Genomic DNA, 25,873 nt, shown 5'->3' with positions numbered 1-25,873 from the left:
ATATTAGTCATACAATATATAGGTTTCATTGTATTTCTTATTCATATTCATCTTATTTCTTATTCATATTATCATATATGTTTCAACATATTTCTTCCCTACAACCAACCGTAAAGTCACATAAAGTCATAAAATCTGTTTCAGATTTGTGGCAGTTAAGACAAATTCCTCTTGATTTCTTATTTTAAGGATCATAATTGCCGGTCAGCTATTGACCAATCTACAGGTAAGGTGGTTTTGGAAAGAAATGCTGAATCTTGCCATTTTGAAAGAACGATTATATAAAAAGATTGTTTTCCGTTTTTGATCCATAATGTCATTAGTGACAACGATTTCAGTTTTCTTCTTAACATTATGATCGTAATTTCTTATGTTTCATTAAAGCTTAAAGAAAAAGATCTGAGCATTCTCAGTACCTTTTCTGATCTTTACCTTCAGGAGGGCCATCTCCATGTAGTCAAATACTGAGCTGAGTATCTGGAGAACTGGGCTCTTGTGTAGGCTGTACACTGAGTGTGAATTTGGGTAATTTCTCTTTTCTGGGCTTTAGTTTCCACATCTCTAAAACGAGGAAGTGTGTTAGTTCTAGATTATCATCCCAAGGGTCCATTTTAGCTCTAGTATCATCATTGTAAAACCTATTAACCACCATTTGTTGAGACAAGGCATTCTAGTGTACAGACATCGTGGGAGTATTTGTGGATACCTAAACAGTGGCTTATCCTCTGGGACAAACAGTTTCAGCAGCTACTAAACACTAACAAGCCCTATGGCCCAAATCAGGTAGCATCCTGTGATGTGGTTTACGCCACTAGGACTTGAGAGATGTAGAACCAGAACAGTTCTGGTCACCTAAATTATTACTAGGTAGCAATTTCCTTACACTAAATTGTTGCCTCATAACCTTAAAATGCGAAAGCAGAGTACCTAGATATCACACCGTATACATACTGTTTAAAAACATAAAAGAAAACCGATGTTAAACAACTATTTACCGCAAAAATAGAAACAAATAAAATACGGGAAAATTTCTCCGGCAACTCGAACTCAATCCCTATATTTTACCTGTAAAACTAGGGCTCAGGTGTTTGGATCTACTGTCCAGGCCAAGGGAAAAGTTTTTCTAACAGTCTCCAAAACATCGTTAAGGGGGAACAGAAAACTGCCAGAGGTATGTATATTATGCAAATCAACCCCAAAGAAACTCTCCTCGAGCCGGCGGGCATCTCAACAGAGAATATCCCTTTGCGGCCTCCTCCTCCAATTCAAGCCTCAAAGAGGCTGACGGTGCCGGCCTTGGCTAGGCAACCGTCCGAGCCTTCCCGGCCGTGTTAGCCCCGCCTCTCGAGGCGCTTCCACCACCCCGCGCCTGGAACCTCCTCCTCTCATTGGCCAGCACCAGGGCAGGGGTGGGCGGGGGAAATGCGTCAGAAAGTGTGCTCACTTCCGGTCAGGGAGCGCGCGGGTTGATTCGTCCTTCCTCGGCCGCGGGTGCTCGCAGCTCGGAAATGGCGGGTAAGTTCCCGGGAAAAGTTTACCAAGGGGAGGGGGCGGGCAGGTTTGGGAAAGGACGCCGAGACGGTGGTGACAGTGCCCGCCTGGAACTTTCGGGCTGCAGCCTGGGTTCTAGAAGGCCTGTTTCAGCCTGGAAGCGCGGAACTCTCAGCTCAGCTCCTTGTCCGCCGAGGTTCGTGCCCCCGCCCCCAACGGCTCGGGGTTCTGCACATTCTGTGGGGAACTCGGCCCTTAGAGGGCCGAAGAGGCCAGGAGAAAGCGTCATGATTTGGGCTTGTAAGGTGCCAGGTGCCTGGACGCCTGTTTCTCTTCTCATTCTTTTTACCTACTGCTGCCTCATCCACTAGTCTGGTTCTGTTCCCGCCAGCTGATTTTAATGCTCAGACTTCTCTTCCAGGTCTCTCTCCGCCTTCCACTACAGTCAACTTCTGAGCTAGCGCATTGCTGTCTTGCCCTGCACTAGGGCTCTCATTGGAATCTTGATTGACTCCGTAATAGTCTCCTTAATCTCTCACACTTTAGTATTACTAAGATCTATTTAGATTTCCTTTGAGAGAGAGACAGTGAAGCATTCTTCCTTAATCTAAACTTCTCTTTTAGGGGGTGTCTATTTTAATTTTCTTGTTTATTCTATTCACCTCTTCTTTATTGAGTCTCTTCAGTTCACAACATTTAATAACTAATAATTGCCATTATTCTGTACGTTTATAAAGATTGTTTTGGGTTGAGTATATGCTTTTTTTATCCAGTTACATATCTTTTGAAGTGATGGACAGTTTCTTTTTCTTTTATCTTGTCCATTGACTTTATAGTAGTCTCAATACACTTTTATGGATGTGCTGGATACACAGGCTATAGCATGAGCTCTACAGGTGTTTAAGGAAGGGCTCTTCTACCAGATAGAGACTGTAGGATTTGGGGGTACACTGGTACTATAAAAGAGGGGGGACATGTGTATTGCACAGAGTGTAGTGTTATAAGAATTACACCTAAATTCGAATCTCAGTCCCACCGTTTAGTAATCGGGTGCCCTTTAAGCAGTCAAACCTCTTTCTTTTTTTTAATTTTAATTTATTTAATTTATTTATTTTTGGCTGCGTTGGGTCTTCGTTGCTGTGTGTGGGCTTTCTCTAGTTCCTGCTAGCGGGGACTACTCTTCTTTGCGGTGTGCGGGCTTCTCATTATGGTGGCTTCTCGTTGTGGAGTACGGGCTCTAGGCGTAACGGGCTTCAGTAGTTGTGGTTCGCGGGCTCTAGAGCGCAGGCTCAGTAGTTGTGGCGCACGGGCTTAGTTGCTCTGCGGCATGTGGTATCTTCCCGGACCAGGGGTTGAACCCGTGTCTCCTGCATTGGTAGGCGGATTCTTAACCACTGCGTCACCAGGGAAGGCCGACCAAACCCCTTTCTAACTGAGCTTTTGAATATGAAATGGGGCTGTAAGTATCGACTTGTCTTATAGAATTGTGGGGATTAAACTAATGTATGATTTGTTGCTTAGATTATTCATAAATGCCTTGAGGTGGGTTCTATTATCTCATTTTTATAGATGTTGTTTGAGATGGGTTCTATTATACCATTTTTATCCATTAGGGTCAGAGAAACCAAGTAATGTGCTCTAGTTCACAGATCTAGTAAGTAAATAGTGAAGCCTGGATTTGAATCCAGCAATTCTGACTCCAAACCATTAATCTATACTGCTTCAAGTGTTCCCCATATTCTGTATATGTGTGTTTTAACCGCTTACTGAAGTTTGCGGCATGTCATTGTACCCCATTTTTCATTTCTGCTCGTGACCTTTTTTCCCTGAATTTTTCCTAATTTTTATGATCATTTTTTCAGGAGATTTATTGTCATCTTTGCTTGAAAGTTTCTCTTCATAATGGTTTTTTCCATTGTTAATTATTATATACATTGATGGGTAGCCACGTTGTACTAAAACCATTTTGTTATTCCAATAGCCTATGACTTCATGCACATGGTTACAAAAATTTTGCTAATACAGTGAAAATTTTCTTTCCTAACCCTGTCCCCGTTCCTTCTCTTTATCCTAGAAGTAACAGTGGTTACTAGTTTCTTGTGTATTCTTCTTGAGATAATCTTTCTATGCATTATTAGTTGTGCTGTATAACAAAGTGAGTCAGCTGTATGTATACATATATCCCCATATCCCTTCCCTCTTGCACCTCCCTCCTACCCTCCGTATCCCACCCCTCTAAGTGGTCACAATGCACCGGGCTGATCTCCCTGTGCTATGCAGCTGCTTCCCACTAGCTATCTGTTTTACATTTGGTAGTGTATATATGTCAGTGCTACTCTCTCACTTTGTCCCAGCTTACCCTTCCCCCACCCCACATCCTCAAGTCCATTCTCTACGTCTGCGTCTTTATTCTTGCCTTGCCACTAGGTCCATCAGTACCAGTTGTCTAGATTCCGTATATATGTGTTAGCATACGGTATTTGTTTTTCTCTTTCTGACTTACTCTAGGTCCATCCACCTCACTACAAATAACTCAATTTTGTTCCTCTTTATGGCTGAGTAATATTCCATTGTATATATGTGCCACATCTTCTTTATCCATTCATCTGTCGATGGACATTTAAGTTGCTTCCATGTCCTGGCTATTGTAATTAGTGCTGCAATGAACATTGTGGTACATGTCTCTTTTTGAATTATGGTTTTCTCAGGGTATATGCCCAGTAGTGGGATTGCTGGGTCATATGGTAGTTCTATTTTTAGTTTTTTAAGGAACCTCCATACTGTTCTCCATAGCGGCTGTATCAGTTTACATTCCCACCAACAGTGCAAGAGGGTTCCCTTTTCCCGACACCCTCTCCAGCATTTACTGTTTGTAGATTTTTTGATGATGGCCATTCTGACTGGTGTGAGGTTATACCTCATTGTGGTTTTGATTTGCATTTCTCTAATGATTAGTGATGTTGAGCAACCTTTCACGTGTTTGTTGGCAACCTGTATGTCTTCTTTGGAGAAATGTCTATTTAGGTCTTCTGCCCATTTTTGGATTCGGTTGTTTGTTTTTTTTGATATTAAGATTCATGAGCTGCTTGTAAATTTTGGAGATTAATCCTTTCTCAGTTGCTTCATTTGCAAATATTTTCTCCCACTCTGAGGGTTGTCTTTTTGTCTTGTTTATGGTTTCCTTTTCTGTGCAAAAGCTTTTAAGTTTCATTAGGTCCCATTTGTTAATTTTTGTTTTTATTTCCATTTTTCTAGGAGGTGGGTCAAAAAGGATCTTGCTGTGATTTATGTCATAGAGTGTTCTGCCTATGTTTTCCTCTAAGAGTTTTATAGTGTCTGGCCTTACACTTAGGTCTTTAATCCATTTTGAGTTTATTTTTGTGTATGGTGTTAGGAAATGTTCTAATTTCATTCTTTTACATGTAGCTGTCCAGTTTTCCCAGCACCACTTATTGAAGAGGCTGTCTTCTCCATTGTATATTTTTGCCTCCTTTATCAAAGATAAGGTGACCATATGTGCGTGGGTTTATCTCTGGGCTTTCTTTACTGTTCCATTGATCTATATTTCTGTTTTTTGTGCCAGTACCATACTGTCTTGATTACTGTAGCTTTGTAGTATAGTCTGAAGTCAGGGAGCCTGATTCCTCCAGCTCCGTTTTTCTTTCTCACGATTGCTTTGGCTATTCGGGGTCTTTCGTGTTTCCATACAAATTGTGAAATTTTTTGTTCTAATTCTGTGAAAAATGCCATTGGTAGTTTGATAGGGATTGCATTGAATGTATAGATTGCTTTGGGTAGTATAGTCATTTTCACAATGTTGATTCTTCCAGTCCAAGAACATGGTATATCTCTCCATCTGTTTGTATCGTCTTTAATTTCTTTCATCAGTGTCTTATAGTTTTCTGCATACAGGTCTTTTGTCTCCTTGGGTAGATTTATTCCTAGGTATTTTATTCTTTTTGTTGCAGTGGTAAATGGGAGTATTTCCTTAATTTCTCTTTCAGATTTTTCATCATTAGTGTATAGGAATGCAGGAGATTTCTGTGCATTAATTTCGTATCCAGCTGTTTTATCAGATTCATTGATTAGCTCTAGTAGTTTCCTGGTAGCATCTTTAAGATCTCTATGTATAGTATCGTATCATCTGCAAACAGTGACAATTTTACTTCTTCTTTTCTGCTTTGGATTCCTTTTATTTCTTTTTCTTCTCTGATTGCCATGGCTAAAACTTCCAAAACTATGTTGAATAATAGTGGTGAGAATGGGCAGCCTTGTGTTGTTCCTTATCTTAGAGGAAATGGTTTCAGTTTTTCACCATTGAGAACGATGTTGGCTATGGGTTTGTCATATATGGCCTTTATTATGTTGAGGTAGGTTCCCTCTATGCCTGTTTTCTGTTGTTGTTTTTTTTTTTCTTTTTTAATTTTTATTTATTTATTTATTTATGGCTGCGTTGGGTCTTCGTTTCTGCGCGAGGGCTTTCTCCTGTTGCGGCAAGCGGGGGCCACTCTTCATCGCAGTGCGCGGGCCTCTCACTATCGCGGCCTCTCGTTGCGGAGCACAGGCTCCAGACGCGCAGGCTCAGTAATTGTGGCTCACGGGCCCAGTTGCTCCGTGGCATGTGGGATCTTCCCAGACCAGGGCTCGAACCCGTGTCCCCCGCATTGGCAGGCAGACTCTCAACCACTGCGCCACCAGGGAAGCCCCATTGTTGGTTTTTTTAATAGTTGATCTGGAAGTACTCTGGGTGGAATTTTTTCAGTATTAGAAATAAAATGCTATCTTGTAATTATCAAAGGACATTCTCACCTTGATTCTTAGTGGAGCAGTAGCGTCCTTTTTATATTTCTTTTAAAAAGGCTACTTAGGTATAAATCCTAGCAGGTAATTTATATTAATATTAAATATTCAGAAATGTCAGTAGTCTGTCATTTTAGTTATCAGTTTTAGTCATTTATGTAAAGCAGGTCTAGTTCACAAGCCTCTATCTCAAAAGTGATTTTTTTTGTTTTATTTATTTTTATTTATTTATTTATTTTATTAATTAATTTATTTTTGGCTGTGTTGGGTCTTCGTTGCTATGTGTGGGCTTTCTGTAGTTGTGGCGAGTGGGGGCTACTCTTTGTTGAGGTGCACAGGCTTCTCATTGCGGTGGCTTCTCTTGTTGCGGAGCACAGGCTCTAGGCACACAGGCTTCAGTAGCTGTGGCACGTGGGTTCAGTAGTTGTGGCTTGTGGGCTCTAGAGCACAGGCTCAGTAGTTGTGGCACACGGGCTTAGTTGCTCCGTGGCATGTGGGATCTTCCTGGAGCAGGGCTTGAACCCATGTCCCCTGCATTGGCAGGCAGATTCTTAACCACTGCACCACCAGGGAAGCCCTTTTTTCTGTTTTATAATGAGACAGTCATACTCAGTACATTTAAGTAGGAGTATACGGAGATCTATGATCTATTAGCACGTTATAAGTCTTACCTTTATTCCAGTTCTAATAAGAACCCTATTTGTAGGTTTGACTAATTAAACCACTTCCACCTAGACTTTTTAAAAACCTTTTTTCTTAGGATTTGGTGCTATGGAGAAATTTTTGGTTGAATACAAGAGTGCAGTTGAGAAGAAACTGGCAGAATACAAATGTAACACCAACACAGCAATTGAACTAAAATTAGGTATGTATGCCTTTTCTAAGTAGTATTACGTGTGTATTGTGTGTGTATATATAATGTTTCTTTTTAAATTTGAAGTAGAATTTTATGTAAGAGCAGTTTATTGCAGTCATTTGTATAGTTATTGTATTGTTTTTGCAATTTAATGTTTAGTTTTCTACACTTATTGAACGCATTCAGATTTTATTAAGTCTTGGTTTATGTCATGATGTGGGTAGATGTTTGAGAGATGGCAGAGTTTACATATAGAAAGTTCAGTGTGGCAAAAAGTGACAGGTATAAGTGGTCTCAGCCTCTTAAAAATATTTACTTTTACTTATTTGCTTGTAAAAATAATAGAAAATAAGTGTTGGGGAGAATGTGGGGAAACTCGCATATGTTCCTGATGGGAACATAAAATGAGGCAATTACTTTGGAAAACAGTTTGGTAGGTTCTTAAAAAGTTAAACATATATATTTGCCATATGACTCAACAATTTAACTCCTAGGTATCTACGCAAGAGAAATGAAAATGTTTGTCCTTACAAAAACTTGTACATGAATGTTCACAGCAGCATCATTCGCAATAGCCAAAAGAAATAGCCCAGATATCAGTCAGCTGGTTAGAGGTTAAACAAAGTGTGGTATATCTGTGTGATGGAATACTATTTGACAATAAAAAGGAATGAAGGTCTGATACATGCTACAACATGGATGAACCTCAAAAACATTCTAAAGTGAAAGAAACCAGACAGCCCCCCCCCCCCCGCCCACATACCATATGATTCCATTTGTATGAATGTTCAGAAAAGGCAAGTCCACGAGACAGAAAGATTAGTGGTTGCCTGGTTCCAAGGGTGGGAACAGAGAATGACTACACATAAGCATGAGATTTGTTTTGGGGGTGATGGCAGTGTTTTAAAATTAGATTGTGGTAGTGGTTGCAGAATTCTAAATTTACTAAATATCATTGAATTATACACTTAAAGCAATTGAGTTTATGGGATGTAAATTATAACTCAATAAAGCTATTTAAAAAATAATTATAAACTCATGAATTCTGGTTCCATCACTTTCCATTCCTTACGTTTCTCATCTTTAAAATGGAGTTAATATCACTTACTGTATAGTGGTTGTAAAGATTAAATATGAGGTTAAATACAAGTAAAGTGCTTAAACAATTTGATTTAGAAATTCACAATAAATGTTAGCTATTATTATTTAAAACAGTACAAACATAACAGAAATACAAAGAAAGTGACAGATAATGGTGCCCTGACGCCTCACTAAAAAGGTAATACTGGTCTAAGTTTTTTTTTCTTGTACATACATTAATTTTCTAAAACCAGGATCCTGTTGTAAGGCTGTTTTGTTATTTAGCTTAATAGTATCTTGAATATCATTCCTTGTAGCTATATAGATCTACCTCATTCTTTTAAATTATGTAATATAGTATGACTGTATAATAACTTAAGTATTCTCTGTTGGGAGATGCCCTTCTCCTCTTTTGCTATTAAAAGTAATTCTCCAGTAAATATCGTTTCATATGTATGTACCCACTTGTGTGAGTGATCTGTAGAGAGTGTGGCTAGAAATTGAAATGCTGGATCAGAGTTTTTCAGCTTCAGCACTATTGACATTTTGGGTTAGATAATTCTTTGTTATTCTGTACTTTGTAGGATGTTTAGCAGCATTCCTTGTCTATTAACTAGATGCCAGTAACATTCTCCTTCAGTTGTGACAATCAAAAATGTCTTCTGGCGTTGTCACATCTCCTGAGGGTTGTGTGTAAAATTGTCTCTGTTTAAGAACCACTGTGCTAGGTCAAAGGGTTACAAACATATTCTACTTTAGTAGCCGTTGCTAAATTGCCTTCCAAAAAATTACTTGTGCTTACACCAGAATTTGAGGTTGCCTTTTTACCTATACCCTGGTCAGTGTTGCATATTATCATTAAAAAAAACAAAGCAGAACACCCTGCCCCTGTGATGGGTGAAAAATAGCTTCTTGTTTTAATTTGCAATTGTAGTGAAAAACACGTAACTTAAAATTTACTATTTTTTACCATTTTTAAGTACACAGTTCTGTAGTGTTTAGCATTTATACTCACATTGTTGTGCAACTGATCTCCAGAACCTTCTCATCTTGCAAAATTGAAACTCTGTATCCCTATTTTCCCCCTCCTGCTAGCCCCTTGCTAACACCTTTTTACATTCTGTTTCTAGAATTTGACTACTTTAGATACCTCATATAAGTGGAAGCATGCAGTATTTGTATTCTTGTGACTGGCTTATTTCACTTAGCATGATATCCTCAAGATTCATCCATGTAGCACGTGGCAGGAATTCCTTCCTTTTAAGGCTGAATAATATTCCATTACATGTATATACCACGTTTTGTTTATCCGTTCATCCGTTGATGGACGCTTGAGTTGCTTCCACCTCTTGGCTATGGCGAATAATGCTGCTGTGAATAGGGGTGTGCAAATATCTCTTCGAGATCCTGCTTCAAATTCTTTTGGGTATATACCCAGAGGTGGGATTGCTGGATCATATTGTAATTTTAGTTTTAATTCTTTGAGGAACCTCCATACTGTTTTCCATAGTGGTTGCTGCTCCATTTTACATTCCCACCAACAGTGCAGAAAAATTCCAATTTCTCCACATCCTTGCCAACACATTATTTTCTGAGGATTTTTTTCCCCACTGTTTTTGACCATTTTTTGATTTGATAATTAAAATTGATTTTTAATCCTAAGAGAAGTATATCCTTTATATTCTAAAAGGATCAGCCCTTCTTTGGTCATATGTTGCAAGTACTTTTTTTCCCTGTTTTGACTTTTGGTGAGTTTGTTATGTAGAAGTTAAAATTTTTTATCTAAGGAAATTTCTTTTTCTTTTATGAGTTTTCACTGTGTCTTATAAAAAGGTCCTTCCTGCTCTAAGATTATGGAAAGATTTATCTATTGTTTCTTTTAATAATTTGTTGATTTTTTTTCTTTTTTTAAATTAAAACCTTTGAATCTTTATCTTGATTAGGCATAGGGTAGGAATCCAGCTTTATAATTTTCCAGATGGTTTAGTCAATTATCTAGCTGCTGATTTGTTGTCTTCAACAATTAAAATTTCTTTTTTAATCATACTAAAGTATTATATATATTCTTGGGTTTGCTTTGGGGCCTTTTTTTTTTCCCTGAGCCATTAGTGTACTGTTACAATAAATGTTGTGATTAGTATATGGTGTGACTGGGTCCCACTCATTTCTTTAAGAGTTTTCCTAAGTTTTCTCTAATGTCTTCTTCTAGAGGGACATTTTATCGAGTTCCAAAGAGATCTTTGGTTGATTTCTTTAAAATTGAGATCCTATTAAAATTTAAGTTTAATATGGGGAGAATCAACATCTTTACATTGCTGAATCTTCCTTTCTAGTAGCAAGAATATCTTTCTGTTTATTCAGGTCTTTTTTTATGTCTAGCTGTGGAGTTTTAAATTTTATGTACAGATGATAAACATTTCTTAAGTTTATTCCAAGGTATTTCATCTATTTTACTGCTATTATAAATGGGATCTCCTCGTCCATTATATTTTCTATCTTTATTGTGTATGGGAGAACTATGGAAAATAATTTTTAATATATATCTTTTTCCCACATCAAAATCTAGTTTACATAAATTTTATACATATTTGACAGAACTAAAATTGACTGGGTTATTTGGTCAGTCTAATCCCTTACAGTCAGCAGCAATAATTTGCTTCCCTCAAACCAACCTTTCTTCCTATCTCCCTCTTTCCCTTCCCCTTCTACTTTCTCTGGAGAAATGTTTATTGAAACCTACCATGTGACAGGCATTGTACTAGACACATGGGATAACTTTAACTCTTGACTGCATACCAATAATTCCACTAAGGTTTATCCCAAGATTCTTCTCCCATAGCAAGCTATTTTCACTTCGTATGTGAGGGATTGATAGGCACACTTTTCCCACACGGGTCCAGTGCTCTAGGGTTACTGTAGAAAGAGTGAATCTTTTTTTCTATATGTCATTTTAATTATGTTTAGGTATACAATTAGGTGGCATTAACTACCTTCACAGTGTTGTGCAGCCATCACCACTATCTGTTTCCAAAACTTTATCACCCCAAACAGAAACTCTGTATATCTGTTAAGCAGTAATTCCCCATTCACCTTTCCCTCCAGCCCCTGGTAACCTCTAATCTACTTTCTATCTCTATGAATTTACCTATTTTAGATATTTTTTTAAGTGGGATATTTGTCCTTTTGTGTCTGGCTTATTTTACTTATCATAATATTTTCAACTTACTTAGCAAATGTTTCATGTTGTAACATGTATCAGAACTTCATTCCTGTTAATGGCTGAATAATATTCTGTTGTATACCACACTTTGTTTATTCATTCATCTGTTGATGGACACTTGGGTTGTTTCCACCTTTTGGCAATTGTGAATAATGCTGCCGTGAACATCGAGATATAGTTGTCTGTTGTCCTTGTTTTCAGTTCTTTTGCCATATAGCTAGGAACAGAATTGCTGGGTCCTATGATAATTCTATGTTTAGCTTTTTGAGGAATTGCCAAATTATATTCCATAGTGGCTATACCATTTTACATTCCCACCAGCAATGTATGAGTTTCACTTTTTCCACATCCTTGTCAGCACTTCTTATTTTTTTATATATAGCCATCCTAGTAGGTGTGAAATGACATCTTACTGCAGTTTTAGTTTGCATTTCCCTAATAACTGAAGACATTGAGCATATTTTCATGTGCTTATTGGCTGCTTGTGTATCTTCTTTGTAGAAGTATCTGTTCAGATCCTTTGCATATTTTTTAATTGAGTTGTTTGTCTTTAATATATTTTTGTTGTCGTTGTTGTTTTAATATATTTTAGAAACAGATAATCTTACTGGATTCTTCTACTGTTTTGGAGAGTGGTTTCAGTTGATTTTCTTTGTTTTTCTCAAGCATGCAATCGTAGCATCTGAACATTTTAGTAAATTCACTTTCTTTTCTATATATACCTCTTACTTTTTTCAATTTGCATTGGCTAGCATGTTCAGAACAGTGTTAAAAAATGATAGCCGTCATTCCTCTTCCTTAAATTAATGATGATGGTTCGTTATTTCTCCACTAAACATGATCCTGGCTTATTACATTGGAGAGTATTTTTCAGTTTGCCAAGAGTTTTTATTCAAACAAGCATATTAGAGTTTACTGAGTGCCATTTTGGTTTCCCTGGAAATAATTTGGTTATATTATCTTATATACAATGTAAAACATAACATTTAAATAATTTTATTTTTTAATCTTTAGATTTTGAACCATCCTTGCATTTCAATACCTCGAGATATTTTGTTTTGAGGAAGACTATTTTATATTATCTTTAAATATTTTTACATTATTGTTTATAGATGAGCTTGGGCTGTGTTTTTCTCCTCTTTGCTTTCTTTTTAGGGGAGGTGAAGGTCAGCTTTTGTACTCTTTGTAACTATTTCTCATGGCCTTCCCACTTTACCATTCCTACTCTCAGCAGTTTTAAAGCATTAGGTATACTTGTTCCTTAAAGGCTTGAAAGAATTCACCTTAATCATTTTGAAGAGGTTGTCCTCTTAGGCCATTTAATGCTTTTTTTGCCTTAATACAATTTAGATTGCATTTTCAGGTTTTGTGGTTTACATGCTACATTTTTTTGTCTTTCCATTTACTTTTAACCTGTCATTCCTTTTAGGCATGTCGTTTATAGAGAACATATTGGATTTGATTTGTAAAATTTTTTTTAATCTAGCCAGTTTATCTCCATTACATTGTTTGTTGCTTTTGTCATCTTTCTTCTGTTGCTTCCTTACACTTTCTCATTTCTCTTTTCCTATGTAGTGTGTGTTTTGTTTTCCCTTATCCCTTACTCTCCAGTATACTCTTTTAAATTCTACTAAAAAGCCCTATAACCAATTACAAAAATACAGTGTATTGTTAGTTCTACTGAGATGATCTTTGTTTTAAGTTTACTGCCATTCAGCAAATACTTATTTAGGTGTACTATGTGACAGGCACTTATCTCGGCACTAGCGATAGAGCAGTATACAAACAGTCCCTCTTTTCATTGAACTTACATTCTTGTTATGAGAAACAGACATGTTAAATACATGACACATTGTGATATGTGTTATGGAGAAAATAGAGAGTGATCAGGTCTTACAACTAAGGTGACATTTGAGTAGATGCTAAGTAAAGTGAATCTGTGAATCATGTAGATATCTCAAGGATATCTCAAGGAGTGTTCCAGGCTGTCTCTTTTGTCTCCTTCAGACTGGAACAGTTGTCAGTCTTTTCTTGACTTGCCTGACCTTAACACTTTGAAGATTACAGGCCAGTTATTATGTGGAATGTCCCTCAATCTGGGTTTGGCACATGTTTGCTTATCGTTTATTTCAGATTGTACATCTTTAGTAGGACTATCACAGAAGTGATGTGCAGATCTCATTGCATCCTATCAGTTTTTCATTAAACTTTCAATTCTTTCATTTATTTCCTATTTTATTTAATGAATTATAACCTGTTACTATCATTTATTTTGGTGGTCAATTTGTCCCTGACTTGACCAGTGGGAGGCCAGATCAAGTTGGCTTCTGTGTCTTTTTTACATGTCCTCTTTATTATTTGATTACTTTGTTTTTTAATTACTTTCTGGAACAAGATGTTCTAGGCTCATGTGTTACTTCTGCCATAGCTCTGGAATTTAGTATACTCAGGAAAATATATGTTGGCCAAAGCACTTAAGATTTCAGTTATTTAAAGAACACAGGGTTATGAATAAACTTATAGTCTAGAGTACAACTAGATACAATGGGGAATATGTGGCATCTCTGAAGCTGCTTGAGAGCTAGAACCCATTATATCTGCGATATGAGCAACTGTCAGTGGGTTGTACATATGTTAAACGCCTAAGTATTTAATTAAACTTTAAAAATTGATTAACATGCATTGGTGATTTCTTAATTTTGTTTTTGGCTAATAAGACATATGTGGAATGTATCTTCTTTTATGCTTCTTTGTCCCTCCAAAAATTACAGAAGTGATTCTGAGAACTAGGAAATATAGGAACTATATATATAGGAGTAGAAACAATAAGATGTATATTCAAAAAGAAAATTCATTGCAGGTCCTATGTTGGCAATAAGGTGCCATTTAGTATTCCAGGCCCAGATCTTCCATTTTTCTCCACAGATGTGAGTGACATAGTTTTTCTTGGAAAGAAAATTTTTAGTGCTTATTTTAAATTACTTCAGTTTTTATATTGTCTGTTTCTCTATTGGAATGATGCATATTTTGCAGAAATTTTGAACAGTGCTGAAGAATATAAGAAATTAAAATTAAACCTGTAATTCTGTCACCCAGAATAACTACTTCAGTATTGTAATTTGGGATATTTCTTTCTAGTTTTTTAAATTATATTATATATTCACTTATATTATTTCTCTTTTATAAAATTCAGGTCACAGTGTCATGTTCTGTTCACTTACCTGTAGGTACATTGTGAACATTTTTCTCTGTCACCAAATATCTCAGTAACATGATGTTTAATGATTATATAAACCATTTCACATTTATATAATTTATTTAATCATTCTCCTATTGCTTGATATTTGGTTTGCTTGCTTGCTCTCTTGCTTTAGTGACATAACAGCACTTCGTATGTGTTCTCATGTACATATATATGTCAGATTGAGTCAACCTTAAACTCACTATTACCAACTTTGTAACCTTGAGCAAATTATTCTTTTTTGCATTGTTCATCTGTAAAATGGAAGTAGTAATGTTACCTACCTTGTATAGCTCTTGCAAGGATTAACTACAATAATGTTTATAAAATCCTTAACAAATTGCCTGGCACACAGTAAATGTTCAAGTGACAACTAATAATATTATTAATAACATATTATTATTTTGTGTGTGACTCCTCCTTAATTGTATATCCAATAACAATGTATTTCACACAAAAACTTGTGCACATATGTTCATAGCAGCATTATTCAAATAGTCCCAAATGTTCATTAACTGATGAGTGTATAAACAAAATACGGCATCCCCGTACAGTAGAATAATATTCAGCCATGAGAAGGGAATGAGCTACTAGTACATGCTACAACATGGATGAACCTTGAGAACATATTAAGTGAAAGCAGCCAGACACAAAAGCCCTCATATTTTATGATTCTGTTTATTTGATATGCCCAGAGTAGGCAGATTTAGAGATCTGGTTTCATTCCTTTCATAGTAATTACTACATTTGTATAAGTGTTGAGGGTTTTTTAAATGAGAATAGAAAACTCACATTTGTCCCATCTATTAAAAGGACTAACCTCCATTCTTTGTGCCCCTAGCACCAATTGTTGGTTCCTTTTGTCTAAGGCCCAGGACTTTTTACCTTAAAAACCCTCTTTTGAGGAGATTACTTTCATTCTAATCTCCATCAAGTTTAACCCATGGTATTTTCTCAGTGTGTAATCCCAGGAACTTATAGGCAACTTTTTAGAAATCTGCCCATTGTGGTTAAAGGTCGTACGGTGAACAAGTTTTCATATTTCAAGTTTCACGATAAGGACTGATATAAAAACTTCACTTATTGGATAGTAAAAGAATCCTTTATTAACTACATAGCACTGGTTTTAAAGAGTTTCTCTTGGATTCTTATATTTAAAATCTAATCAAATCTGCTGAAGTCAATAAATATTTAAGTATATATTTGCCTTAAGCTATTTGAGTTTAACTTCATTCTAACTAAAAGATTCATCACTTTACTTTTTCTTTTAGTTCCTATCTTCTGTGGACTAAATTCCATGCTAAAATAGTAAAACCTCACTAATTTGGATGACAGGAGTGGGTATTGGAAGAAGGCCAATCCAAATTATAGAAATAGTTATCATAACTAACCTTACGACACTTTTCCTATTCATTACTTGTCTTTTTCTCTATCCATGTCTCTTTACCCGTCATTACCAAAGTGCTATATATGTTAGAAGCAGTAGCTTGAAATTAATTTTTAATAATTTCTAGAGACTTCCAGACATTTTAAAGTATTAGAGATGCAGTAGTTGGGAACTTATAGGTTAATGAATCTAGACATATTGGACTACTTTATTTTTTTATTATGAAATATTACAGACATGCAAAAAATATAAGCAACTAATGAATATCTGTGATTCCATCACTCAGCTTTTTCAAATCTTAGCATTTTGCTGTATTTGCCCAGGCCTTTTTTTTCTTTCAATTTTCATTACGAAAATTTGCAAACACAGAAAAATTGAGGGAATAGGATTATACCTGTATATCCTACACCTAGATTTAACAATTAACATTTTCCATATATGCTTTAATGTGTGTGTATTTTTGCTGAATTATTTGAAAGTAGCTTTCTGAACATCATGCATTTGCTCATAGCACATGTCCTAATATATGAATATGCACATATATAACCACAATACAATTATCACACCTAAGAAAATTAGTGGTAATTCTTTGGTATCATGAAGTTTTCTGGTTTCCCTGGTTGTTCTGGAAAGTCTTCAGTGGCTTAAAAAAAAAAAAGATTTAAACCAGAATCCACTCAAGAATCAGGCATTGTGTTGGGTGTTTCTTTAATCTCTTTTAATCCAGAACAGTCCCTCCTACCTATGGAACTTTTCCCTCCCTATGCCATTGATTTATTTGGAAGAGTAAAGTCATTACATAGAATTATTAAACAAATCTGCATTCTGGATTTGTCTATTTCCTTTTGCTGGTATTTAATTTGTTCCCCTACTTCTGTATTGTAAATTGGAGTATGTAAAGCTGGATTAGAGCTAGGATAAAATTTTTCAGTAAGAAAACTTCATAGGTGATACTGTATGCATTATGTTGCATTGAATCAAGAGGCACATATTGTTGGTCTGTCCCACAATGAGTGATTCTAAGTTTGAGATCACTTGGAAAGATGGTGACCACCAGATCTCTACAGTGAAAAAGATTGTCTTTTGTAAATCAGTAAGCTGCTAGATGATAACTTTGGCACCCTGTGAATGACCTGCTCTATGAGGACAGTGTTAGAAACTTTTCATCTGCAGTTATCTTTTAATTCTTCAATTGCTTAAGCGTTTTTTTTTTTTTGGTAGTTTTTCTTCATAAGATAAATTATATTGGGAAAAAGTCCAGTAATATCAGTACTCATAATAAATGCAAATAAAAATAACAGGATACCCATTTCCATCTTAGATTGGTAGAAATTAAAGTTGAGGGTACAGAGTATTCTCAGGGATATGGGAGAAACAAAGGAGTTTAAGTAGCTGCTGGTGTGTATTTATGGTATTTTAAAGGGCACTTAAGCAGTATTTGCAAAAATATTTCAGTACTTTTTTCAGCACTTGTACTGCCAGGAATTTACCCTATGTATACTTGTAAAAGTATAGCACGGTTAAGGATGTCATTGCAGCGTTACTTTTAATAGCAAAAAAGAAAAGGAAAAAAACTAGGAACAACATAAACATCATCATCTTGCAGTCATAAAGAATGATGTGATGCTATGAGCTTCCTCAAACTCAGATTATTCTTGTTCTCAGAATGTTCCCTGTAGCACTTTGTTTTTGTTTCCTTTGTACTGTAGCTTTTCTCATCTCAAAGTGCTTTTGTGGTTTTGTTTTCTTCTACTCTTTGCATTGTGTATAAACATACCAGAAAAGTAAAAATTAAATCAGATGACTCTGTCATGCCTAGTTTTCTAATTCTTAGAATCAGTACGGTTTTGACGCTGAAGCATTCAAAGTAATATTCTGATTTTCATTGTTTGTTTTTCTCATGAGAATCCAGTGTAAATCACATAATGGAAAAGTGACATTTTACGTAAGAAAAATGTTGACTGTATCCTAGTTATACTGAAATTCTCAAACTGGAAATACCTGTCATCTTTAATATTGTTAATATCTCTATATTTTTAATTCTTTTAAACAGTTCGTTTTCCTGAAGATCTTGAGAATGACATTAGAACTTTCTTTCCTGAATATACCCATCAACTCTTTGGGGATGAGTAAGTAACTTAGTAAGATATTTGTCAAATTAGTATGGCAAAAACATTTTTTTTTAAAATTTAGAAATGAGAATTTATTTTCTTTACTGTTATTTTTCATGTAATTTATTTTAAAATATATATTAGAATGGCATTTTTTACATTGAGACACCAATCTACTATATAATACCTATCATTTAGTGCTATAGGTACATTATCTCATTTAATTCTCATAATCTTAGCAATGGTATTATCATTTGTAACATTAACATTGGTGGGATTGGATAGTTGCCTAAGGACATATGAATGGCTGAAGTTCAGATTTAGTCAGTCTGACTGCAGAGCCCATATTCATAACTACTCCTTTTTTCCTACCATTTTGCTATACTTCTTTTATTTATTTATTTATTTTAAATTTTATTTATTTATTTTTGGCTGTGTTGGGTCTTCGTTTCTGTGCGAGGGCTTTCTCTACTTGCGGCAAGCGGGGGCCACTCTTCATTGCGGTGCGCGGGCCTCTCACTGTCACGGCCCCTCTTTGTTGTGGAGCACAGGCTCCAGACGCGCTGGCTCAGTAGTTGTGGCTCACGGGCCCAGTTGCTCTGCGGCACGTGGGATCCTCCCAGACCAGGGCTCGAACCCGTGTCCCCTGCATTGGCAGGCAGATTCTCAACCACTGTGCCACCAGGGAAGCCCTATACTTCTTTTAGAAAACACTCCCCTAAATCTGGAAAGCTCAGGTTTATTCTGTGACAAGTAAATAAGCAATTAAGAGAAATTTATTTTTAGAAGCAACTTTAAAGATACGTCCTGGGCTATTCAGCACAATTCTTTAATTTCCTATACCTTCATTACATTATTAGAATAGTCCGTCACCTTTTGTTTTTTTAACTTTTGATTTTGAAGAAAATTTCAAATCTACAGTAAGTTGCAAGAATAATATTCTGTATATCCTTTATCTACAGTCATCAGTTGTTAACATTTAGCTATATTTGCTTTAATCATTCTCTTATATAAATATATTGATAGGTTGTTGTTGAACCATTTGAGAGTAGGTTGCAGATATATCTTCTCTTACTCCTAAATTCTTTAGTATGCATTTCCTAAAAACAAGGACAGTAACCATAGTAGAATTATCAAAACTCAGGAAATTTAACATTGATACAGTACTGTTTTCTAAAATATAATCCACATTTCAAACTTTGCCAGTTGATTCCTAGTAATTCTTTTATAACAATTTTCCCCATCCTGGATCCAATCTAGAATCACGTATTGCATTTAGTTGTCATCTCTCTTTAGTCCCTTTAGTCTGAAACAGTTCCTCAGACTTTGTTTTCCATGGCATTGACATTTTTGTAGAGAATAGGCTAGTTTTATAAACCATTTTGGACTCGTTTGATTGTTTCTTCATGATTAAATTCAGATAATGCATATTTCTGTAGTACCACAACAGAAGTTGTCTTATGTCCTTCTCAGTGTGTCATATCAGAAAGTCCATGATGTCAGTTTGTCCCATTTTTGGTTAAGCTAACTTGGGTCATTAAGTTTAGAGGTATCTGCCAGGTTTCCCCACTAAAAGGTTAATGGGCTTTTCTTTGTTATTTATATGTAATCTGTGGGGAGATAGTCTGAGAGTGACAATATCCTGTTTCCCATCAAACTTTCGCTCAGTAGTTTTAAAACTTAATGATTCCTGTCAGTATTTTACTATGATTGTAAAATGGCGATTTTCTAACTCTACCACACCTTCAGCAGTTATTAGTTTGCATTCTACTATAAAAAACAGCTTCTCCCCCTTATGTATTGTTTATATCAGAATAGACTCAGGGATTCTTTTTTTTAACTTAATGGGTTATAATCTTTTACTGTTATTAATTTGATGCTCAAATTATCCCAGATTCAACAAGTGGCTCTTCTTTCAAACTGGCTTTTGAGTCCTTTTGATATATCGTCATCATTTTGAGGACATGTTACCTTGTGATACAATAAGGTGTTCCACATTCACCTTGTACTTCCTCTGCTAGTTCTGGAGTCGGGCATATTCTCAAGGAACCATGGTTTTTTTAGTAGGAAAGGGTGTTTAGACATAGTTGACATTTAAAATATTCCCTCTTATTGCTATTTTCTCTATGCATTATTTCAACATTTTGGATATATTTATTTAATGTGTTTTTAACTTGACAAGTGTCTCTTCATGGAACAAGTTTCTTGAGAATTTCTTATTAATACATCAGATTAGGCATTTTATGTGCTTTTAAGTATTAATAACTGAATTTTATTATATATTGATTTGTGCCAAAATTTGAGCCTTTCATATTTTAAACAGGTTTTATTACACCATAAAAATAAGAATGCTTTCTCTTTGTATCTCTGTCTTTAAGGAGCTTTTTATTTTATTCTCTTCCTCTTACTGCTATTTAAAATCTCTTCCTATGGTAATATCTTAGTGAGTAGGATCTAGTTTCACAGGTACCGCTTCTTAATGGCATTTTGCACACTCACTTTGCATGTCATTAAAAGTGGTGTGCTTGCATACCCCTCCTCTAAGGTAGGCAGATGACAATCACATAATCGTGATAACTCTGTATCTTGGGACCCATGACATTGATCTTGATCCTAGTGTCATTGCCACTCCTTTCTACTACATATAATTTTCAGAGTCCTAGAATGGACACTGCTCATATTTTGTTTTGGTAGCCTAGACAGAAATCTGGAAATGACACTGCTTCTTTTAAGCACCCTTTCAGTATTCACCTTAAAAAAAAAAAAACCTCTATCATACAATTCAGCTTCTTAAAGTGTAAAGTTCCATGGGTTTTAACATATTGAGAGTTGCACAATCATCACCACTGCCAATTTTGGAACATTTTCATCACTCTCACCAGAATTCCCATTGTGACCAATTAGCAGTTGTTCCCTCTTTCTCCTACCCTCCCTAGCCCTGGATAGTCACTAATCTACTTACTTTCCCCTACCCTCCCTAGCCCTGGGTAGTCACTAATCTACTTTCTGTCTGTATAGATTTACCTATTCTGGATTTTTTTTTTGGCCCAGTGTGCAGGATCTCTGCCTACCAGGGATCAAACCCATGCCCTCTGCATTGGGAGCGTGGATTCTTAATCACTGGACCACCAGGGAAGTCCTAGAAGACTTTTTTTAAGCTGAAAAAGGGAATAGCAAGGCGTAGATGGGTAGCGGGGAGCAAGGTTGGAAAAAAATAGCAGCAACTCCAGATCTGCTTTCTGAGTTCATAAGTGGGGTGTGATCAGACAGGTACTATCACTCACCACTTTCAGCAGCTCTGGATGTTGGTGATGGATGCAAGTGGTAAGTTGGAAGCACTGGGCTAAGGCTACGTCTTAGCTGCTTGCCTAGCCAGGAATCAGTTTAACATTACTTGTCTCTGATTTGAAATGCCTCCTAGTAGTATCAACATTAAGAGCAGCAACAGTAGCTGTAGTATACTTGTACAATGTGCCAGTCAATATTATACACAGTTTACATGTATTAACTTGTTCATTTAACCCATAAAACATCCTTGAGGTAGGTGTTATTATTCTCTCATTTTATAAATGAGGAAAGCGGAGGCACAGTTTCATTACAGGATGCTTTGTTTGTGTGTTTGTTTTTAATAAGTATAGTTTAAAATCTTGAAACTACCCATGAAGTTAAACTTGTTTATATGTAGGGTTAATACTTTGTCATGACTTTGTAAAGATTCATTTTCGGGTCTTAGATTACTGCTGTTTTTCCCCTTTTAGTGAAACTGCTTTTGGTTACAAGGGTCTGAAGATCTTGTTATATTATATTGCTGGTAGCCTGTCAACAATGTTCCGTGTTGAATATGCATCTAAAGTTGATGAGAACTTTGACTGTGTAGAGGTAAGAACAGAAATAAATTTATTTTTAACTGTTTTCCAATTGAGTATAAAACAGTTTATAAGATGTAAAGGTTTGAGGGAGGAGAGAATCTGTTATATAGCAGCTTTAAAACCACATATTTAATATTTAGTTATGGAAATGATTGTCTGCCTGTCATTCCAGTTAACCCTGTGATCATGGTCCTTAGCCTGATCTGTTTCCTGAGTGGACCTTTTCCATAAAAACCTTCACTTGATCAGAGTTGCATTTTATTTACCAACTTTCGTTTTTTATTTTGGACATTAAAAGTACTTATTTTCCCAGAAGTTAAATAAGATGGAGGGAACTAGCTAAATTTTCTGCATTTACTTCATGTACAATTTTCTTATTTTCTCTTGCTATATTTCTAATCCCAAATTTCCTAATATATATTCCTTTATGAACATGGATAATTAAGCTGATTACATTATAAAACTATTTGAAGCAAATGAACCAAAAGAGGGTAAAGGCAGAGAGTATGAAGCGTATGCATCTGTGGCAGGCTGAATTATGGCTCCACCAAAGGCAGCGTGACCACAGAGGCCGAGTAATGTGGCCACAAGCCAGAGAACGCTAGTAGCCACCAGGAATTGGAAGAGGCAAGGAACGGATTCTCCTTCAGAGCCTCTGGAGGGAGTGTGGCCCTGATGACACCCTGATTTCAGCTCAGTGATACTGATTTTAGATTTTGCCTCTAGACTGTGAGAGAATACGTTTCTGTTGTTTTAAGCCTCCATGTTTGTGATAATTTAGTACAGCAGCCACAGGAAACTAATGCAGATTTTTGTACCAGGAAGTGGGATACTATTGAACTGTAGAAATGTCTTTAGAAATGTGTAATAGGTAGAAACTGGAAGAATTTTGAGACACATGATAGAAAAAGCAAATTGCCTTGAACAAACTGTTGGTAGAAATATGGATGTTAAAGGCACCGCTGGTGAGGACTCAGAGCAAAGTTAGGAACATGGGAGAGAAAACTTTTTTATCGTCTTAGAGAATACATACTATATCATTATAAAAGAGAATGTTGATAGAAATAGGAATGCCTTCTAGTACTAGTAACAGTCCAGTAAAAGGTGCCTCTGGTGAGGGCCCAGAAGGAAATGAGGAACATGTTATTGGCAACTGGAGGAAAGGAGATCTTTGTTGTATAAAGCCTAGCTGAATTGTGTCCTGCATTAATGTGGAAAGGAGAACTTGTAAGCAATAAACTTGGATACTTAGCTGACGAGTTTTCCAAACAAAGTATTGAAGCTTTGGCCTAGTTTCTTGCTTTTAGTAAAATGTGAGAGGAAAGAGAGAAATTGAGGGAAGAACTGTTAAGCAAAAAAGATCTAGGACTTGATGATTTGGGAGATTCTCAGCCTGTTCTGAAGACACTAGAATTAGAAGATTCATTGTCAGGGAAGTGTGCTGTGGGGAGAAAGCCAAGAGTATGGCTAAGTAATCTTGTTTTGCTGAAGAGATAGGCATGTGACTCACTGTTCTCCTCAGTAATCTCAACAAAGCCAGGAATAGGGATTGGATTCTATGATATGAATTCAAGGAACATCTGTGGAGGACCGTCTTGTCTATTGACATGAACCTTCATGGTATACACAGATTACCCACAAGGTTTTTCGAGAGTGTTACATCAGCAGAAACACGGCCAGTTTGGACTGACAGAATGAGGGAAGGCTAATGGACTTCTAAAATTCTATAGGCAGGAAACAGGCTGATAACACTATTCAGCTGCAAACATGTGCTACCTTTCAAGAAAAAGGAAGAACAGTTTTGAAGGTGGAGCTTCAGGCTCAGAGGGTGGACCCACAGGCCACAGTATTCCCAGGTCTAATGGAATATGGATTAGATGAGCTGGATTTTGAAATTGTTTGGTACTGGTGAGTTATTTCTTCCTACCATTTTCTGCCCCCCCCCTTTTTTTTTTTTTTTAATATTTGTGGAAAAGACACTTCTTTTTTTGGCTGCCTTGGGTCTTGGTTGCTGCGTGTGGGCCTTCTCTAGTTGAGGTGAGCGTGGGCTACTCTCCATTGCAGTGCATGGGCTTCTTATTGTGGTGGCTTCTCTTGTTGCAGAGCACAGGCTCTAGGCGCGTGGGCTTCAGTATTTGTGGCACGTGGGCTCAGTAGTTGTGCCTCGCGGGCTCTAGAGCACAGGCTCGGTAGTTGTGGCTCATGGGCTTAGTTGCTCCACAGCATGTGGGATCTTCCCGAACCAGGGCTCGAACCCATGTCCCCTGCATTGGCAGGCGGATTCCCAACCACTGCGCCACCAGGGAAGTCCCCATTTTCTCCCTTTCGGGATGACAGAGTCTGTAACTTTTATCCTATGCTTGTCCTGCCATTGTGTTTTAGAAGTGATAACTTGTTTTCTAGTTTCACAGGTGGAAAGGAATTTTAATTTTGCCCCATGATGTATCATACCCATGGTCTCACCTATACCTGATTTAGATAACTTAAATGATGAGATTTTGGACTTGAGTTGATCCTGGAAACTTTGGGGGATGTTGGGATGCGGTGAGTGTCTTTGGCATGTTTGGGATGGACGTGAATCTCTGAGAGGCCTACAGAAAATTATGTATTTTATTTTATTTTTTAATTTATTTATTTATTTATTTTTGGCCGCAGTGGGTCTTTATTGCTGTGCACGGATTTTCTCTAGTTGCGGCAAGCGGGGTCTCCTCTTCGTTGCGGTGCACGGGCTTCTCATTGCGGTGGTTTCTCTTGTTGCAGAGCATAGGCTCTAGAGCACAGGCTCAGTAGTTGTGGCGCACGGGCTTAGATGCTCCACGGCATGTGGGGTCTTCCCAGGTCAGGGCTAGAACCCGTGTCCCCTGCATTGGCAGATGGATTCTTAAACACTGCGCCACCAGGGAAGTCCCCCAAAATTATACATTTTAGACTTGTTCTGTTCCTGGGCATTCCTATTTAAAGATATTGAAGCCAACTTTATCAAGGCTTTAACTAACTTTAAATTTCTGACTTAAGCCTTTTGCCAACCTTGTGCCCCACCCTTTTATTGTAAAACTTTCTCTCATTACTTGCATTGGTTGATTTGCCCCCTTTTTATTATTTACTTTTTCTTTTTGGTTTTCTTTTATTGTAAAGGACTTGCCCAAAGTCCCACAACTAGTATCAATAAATGATTCGTATTGTACATGGGAGAGAATCACTTAGTCGTAGTATGCATAATATATAGTAATACCCTCTTAAAAGATGTGATTATAGAACTGTTTATGACCTGTTCTAAATGGGCCCAGGCGCTTGTGCTTATTAGTTTTTATTTCTGTTTTTTACAATGTGTATTTATTTTTGCCTGCTCCCATACTTCTATGCTATTAGCTCTCAATTTACTGCTGGTGTGAGGGACTTTCCTCTTGCAAACAGTCCCCTTATGGGTAAAAATACCATATTAGTAAACTTAATGGAATTGTAACATGAATCGTATATAGCATAAAGAGGTCTAAAATAGTCTCTTATATCTGTTATTCAACTTCAGTGTCAGAAATACTTTGAGCACTTACTTTTTTTTGTTCCCATTTCCCACTCTGTTTGAGATGACTAAGCTTGTCAGATAAATAATATGTAACTGCACTTAATATTTGTTTTATTCAGTGGTTTGTGTCTCTTGGAAATTTTTGAAAATTTGCAGATATAAAAGTGATTCTGACTAATACTGTAGTTGTGGTGATTTGATACTTGAAAAGATTTAATCTTAGATAAACTAGCATTTAAAACAGACTTAGTAAAATGGAGCTTTTTATAATCAAATATTTCTTATTAGACTGTTA

The 25,873-nt window shown here is 36.6% G+C and overlaps 1 protein-coding gene across 2 annotated transcripts in view; it reads left to right on the top strand.

Moving 5' to 3' along the window:
- Positions 1 to 1,454: 1,454 nt before the first annotated feature.
- Positions 1,455 to 25,873, top strand: part of HAT1 (histone acetyltransferase 1) — a 47,555-nt gene continuing 23,136 nt past the window's right edge. Inside the window, exons 1-4 of one of the 2 annotated variants that reach the window (XM_068543916.1) lie at positions 1,455 to 1,515; positions 7,052 to 7,156; positions 18,129 to 18,204; positions 21,945 to 22,065. In XM_068543916.1, the coding sequence (XP_068400017.1) occupies positions 1,509 to 1,515; positions 7,052 to 7,156; positions 18,129 to 18,204; positions 21,945 to 22,065 (309 nt within the window). In that variant the 5' untranslated portion in view covers positions 1,455 to 1,508. Of the gene's footprint in view, positions 1,516 to 1,571; positions 1,688 to 7,051; positions 7,157 to 18,128; positions 18,205 to 21,944; positions 22,066 to 25,873 lie in introns of those variants that run through there. The other variant, XM_068543917.1, reaches the window with a different exon arrangement.

This window comes from Eschrichtius robustus, chromosome 5, assembly GCF_028021215.1.
Source record: "Eschrichtius robustus isolate mEscRob2 chromosome 5, mEscRob2.pri, whole genome shotgun sequence".
Classification (NCBI taxonomy): Eukaryota; Metazoa; Chordata; class Mammalia; order Artiodactyla; family Eschrichtiidae; genus Eschrichtius; species Eschrichtius robustus.
Note: the sequence above shows the minus strand (reverse complement) of the source record. Positions and strands in the feature narration are given on the sequence as shown.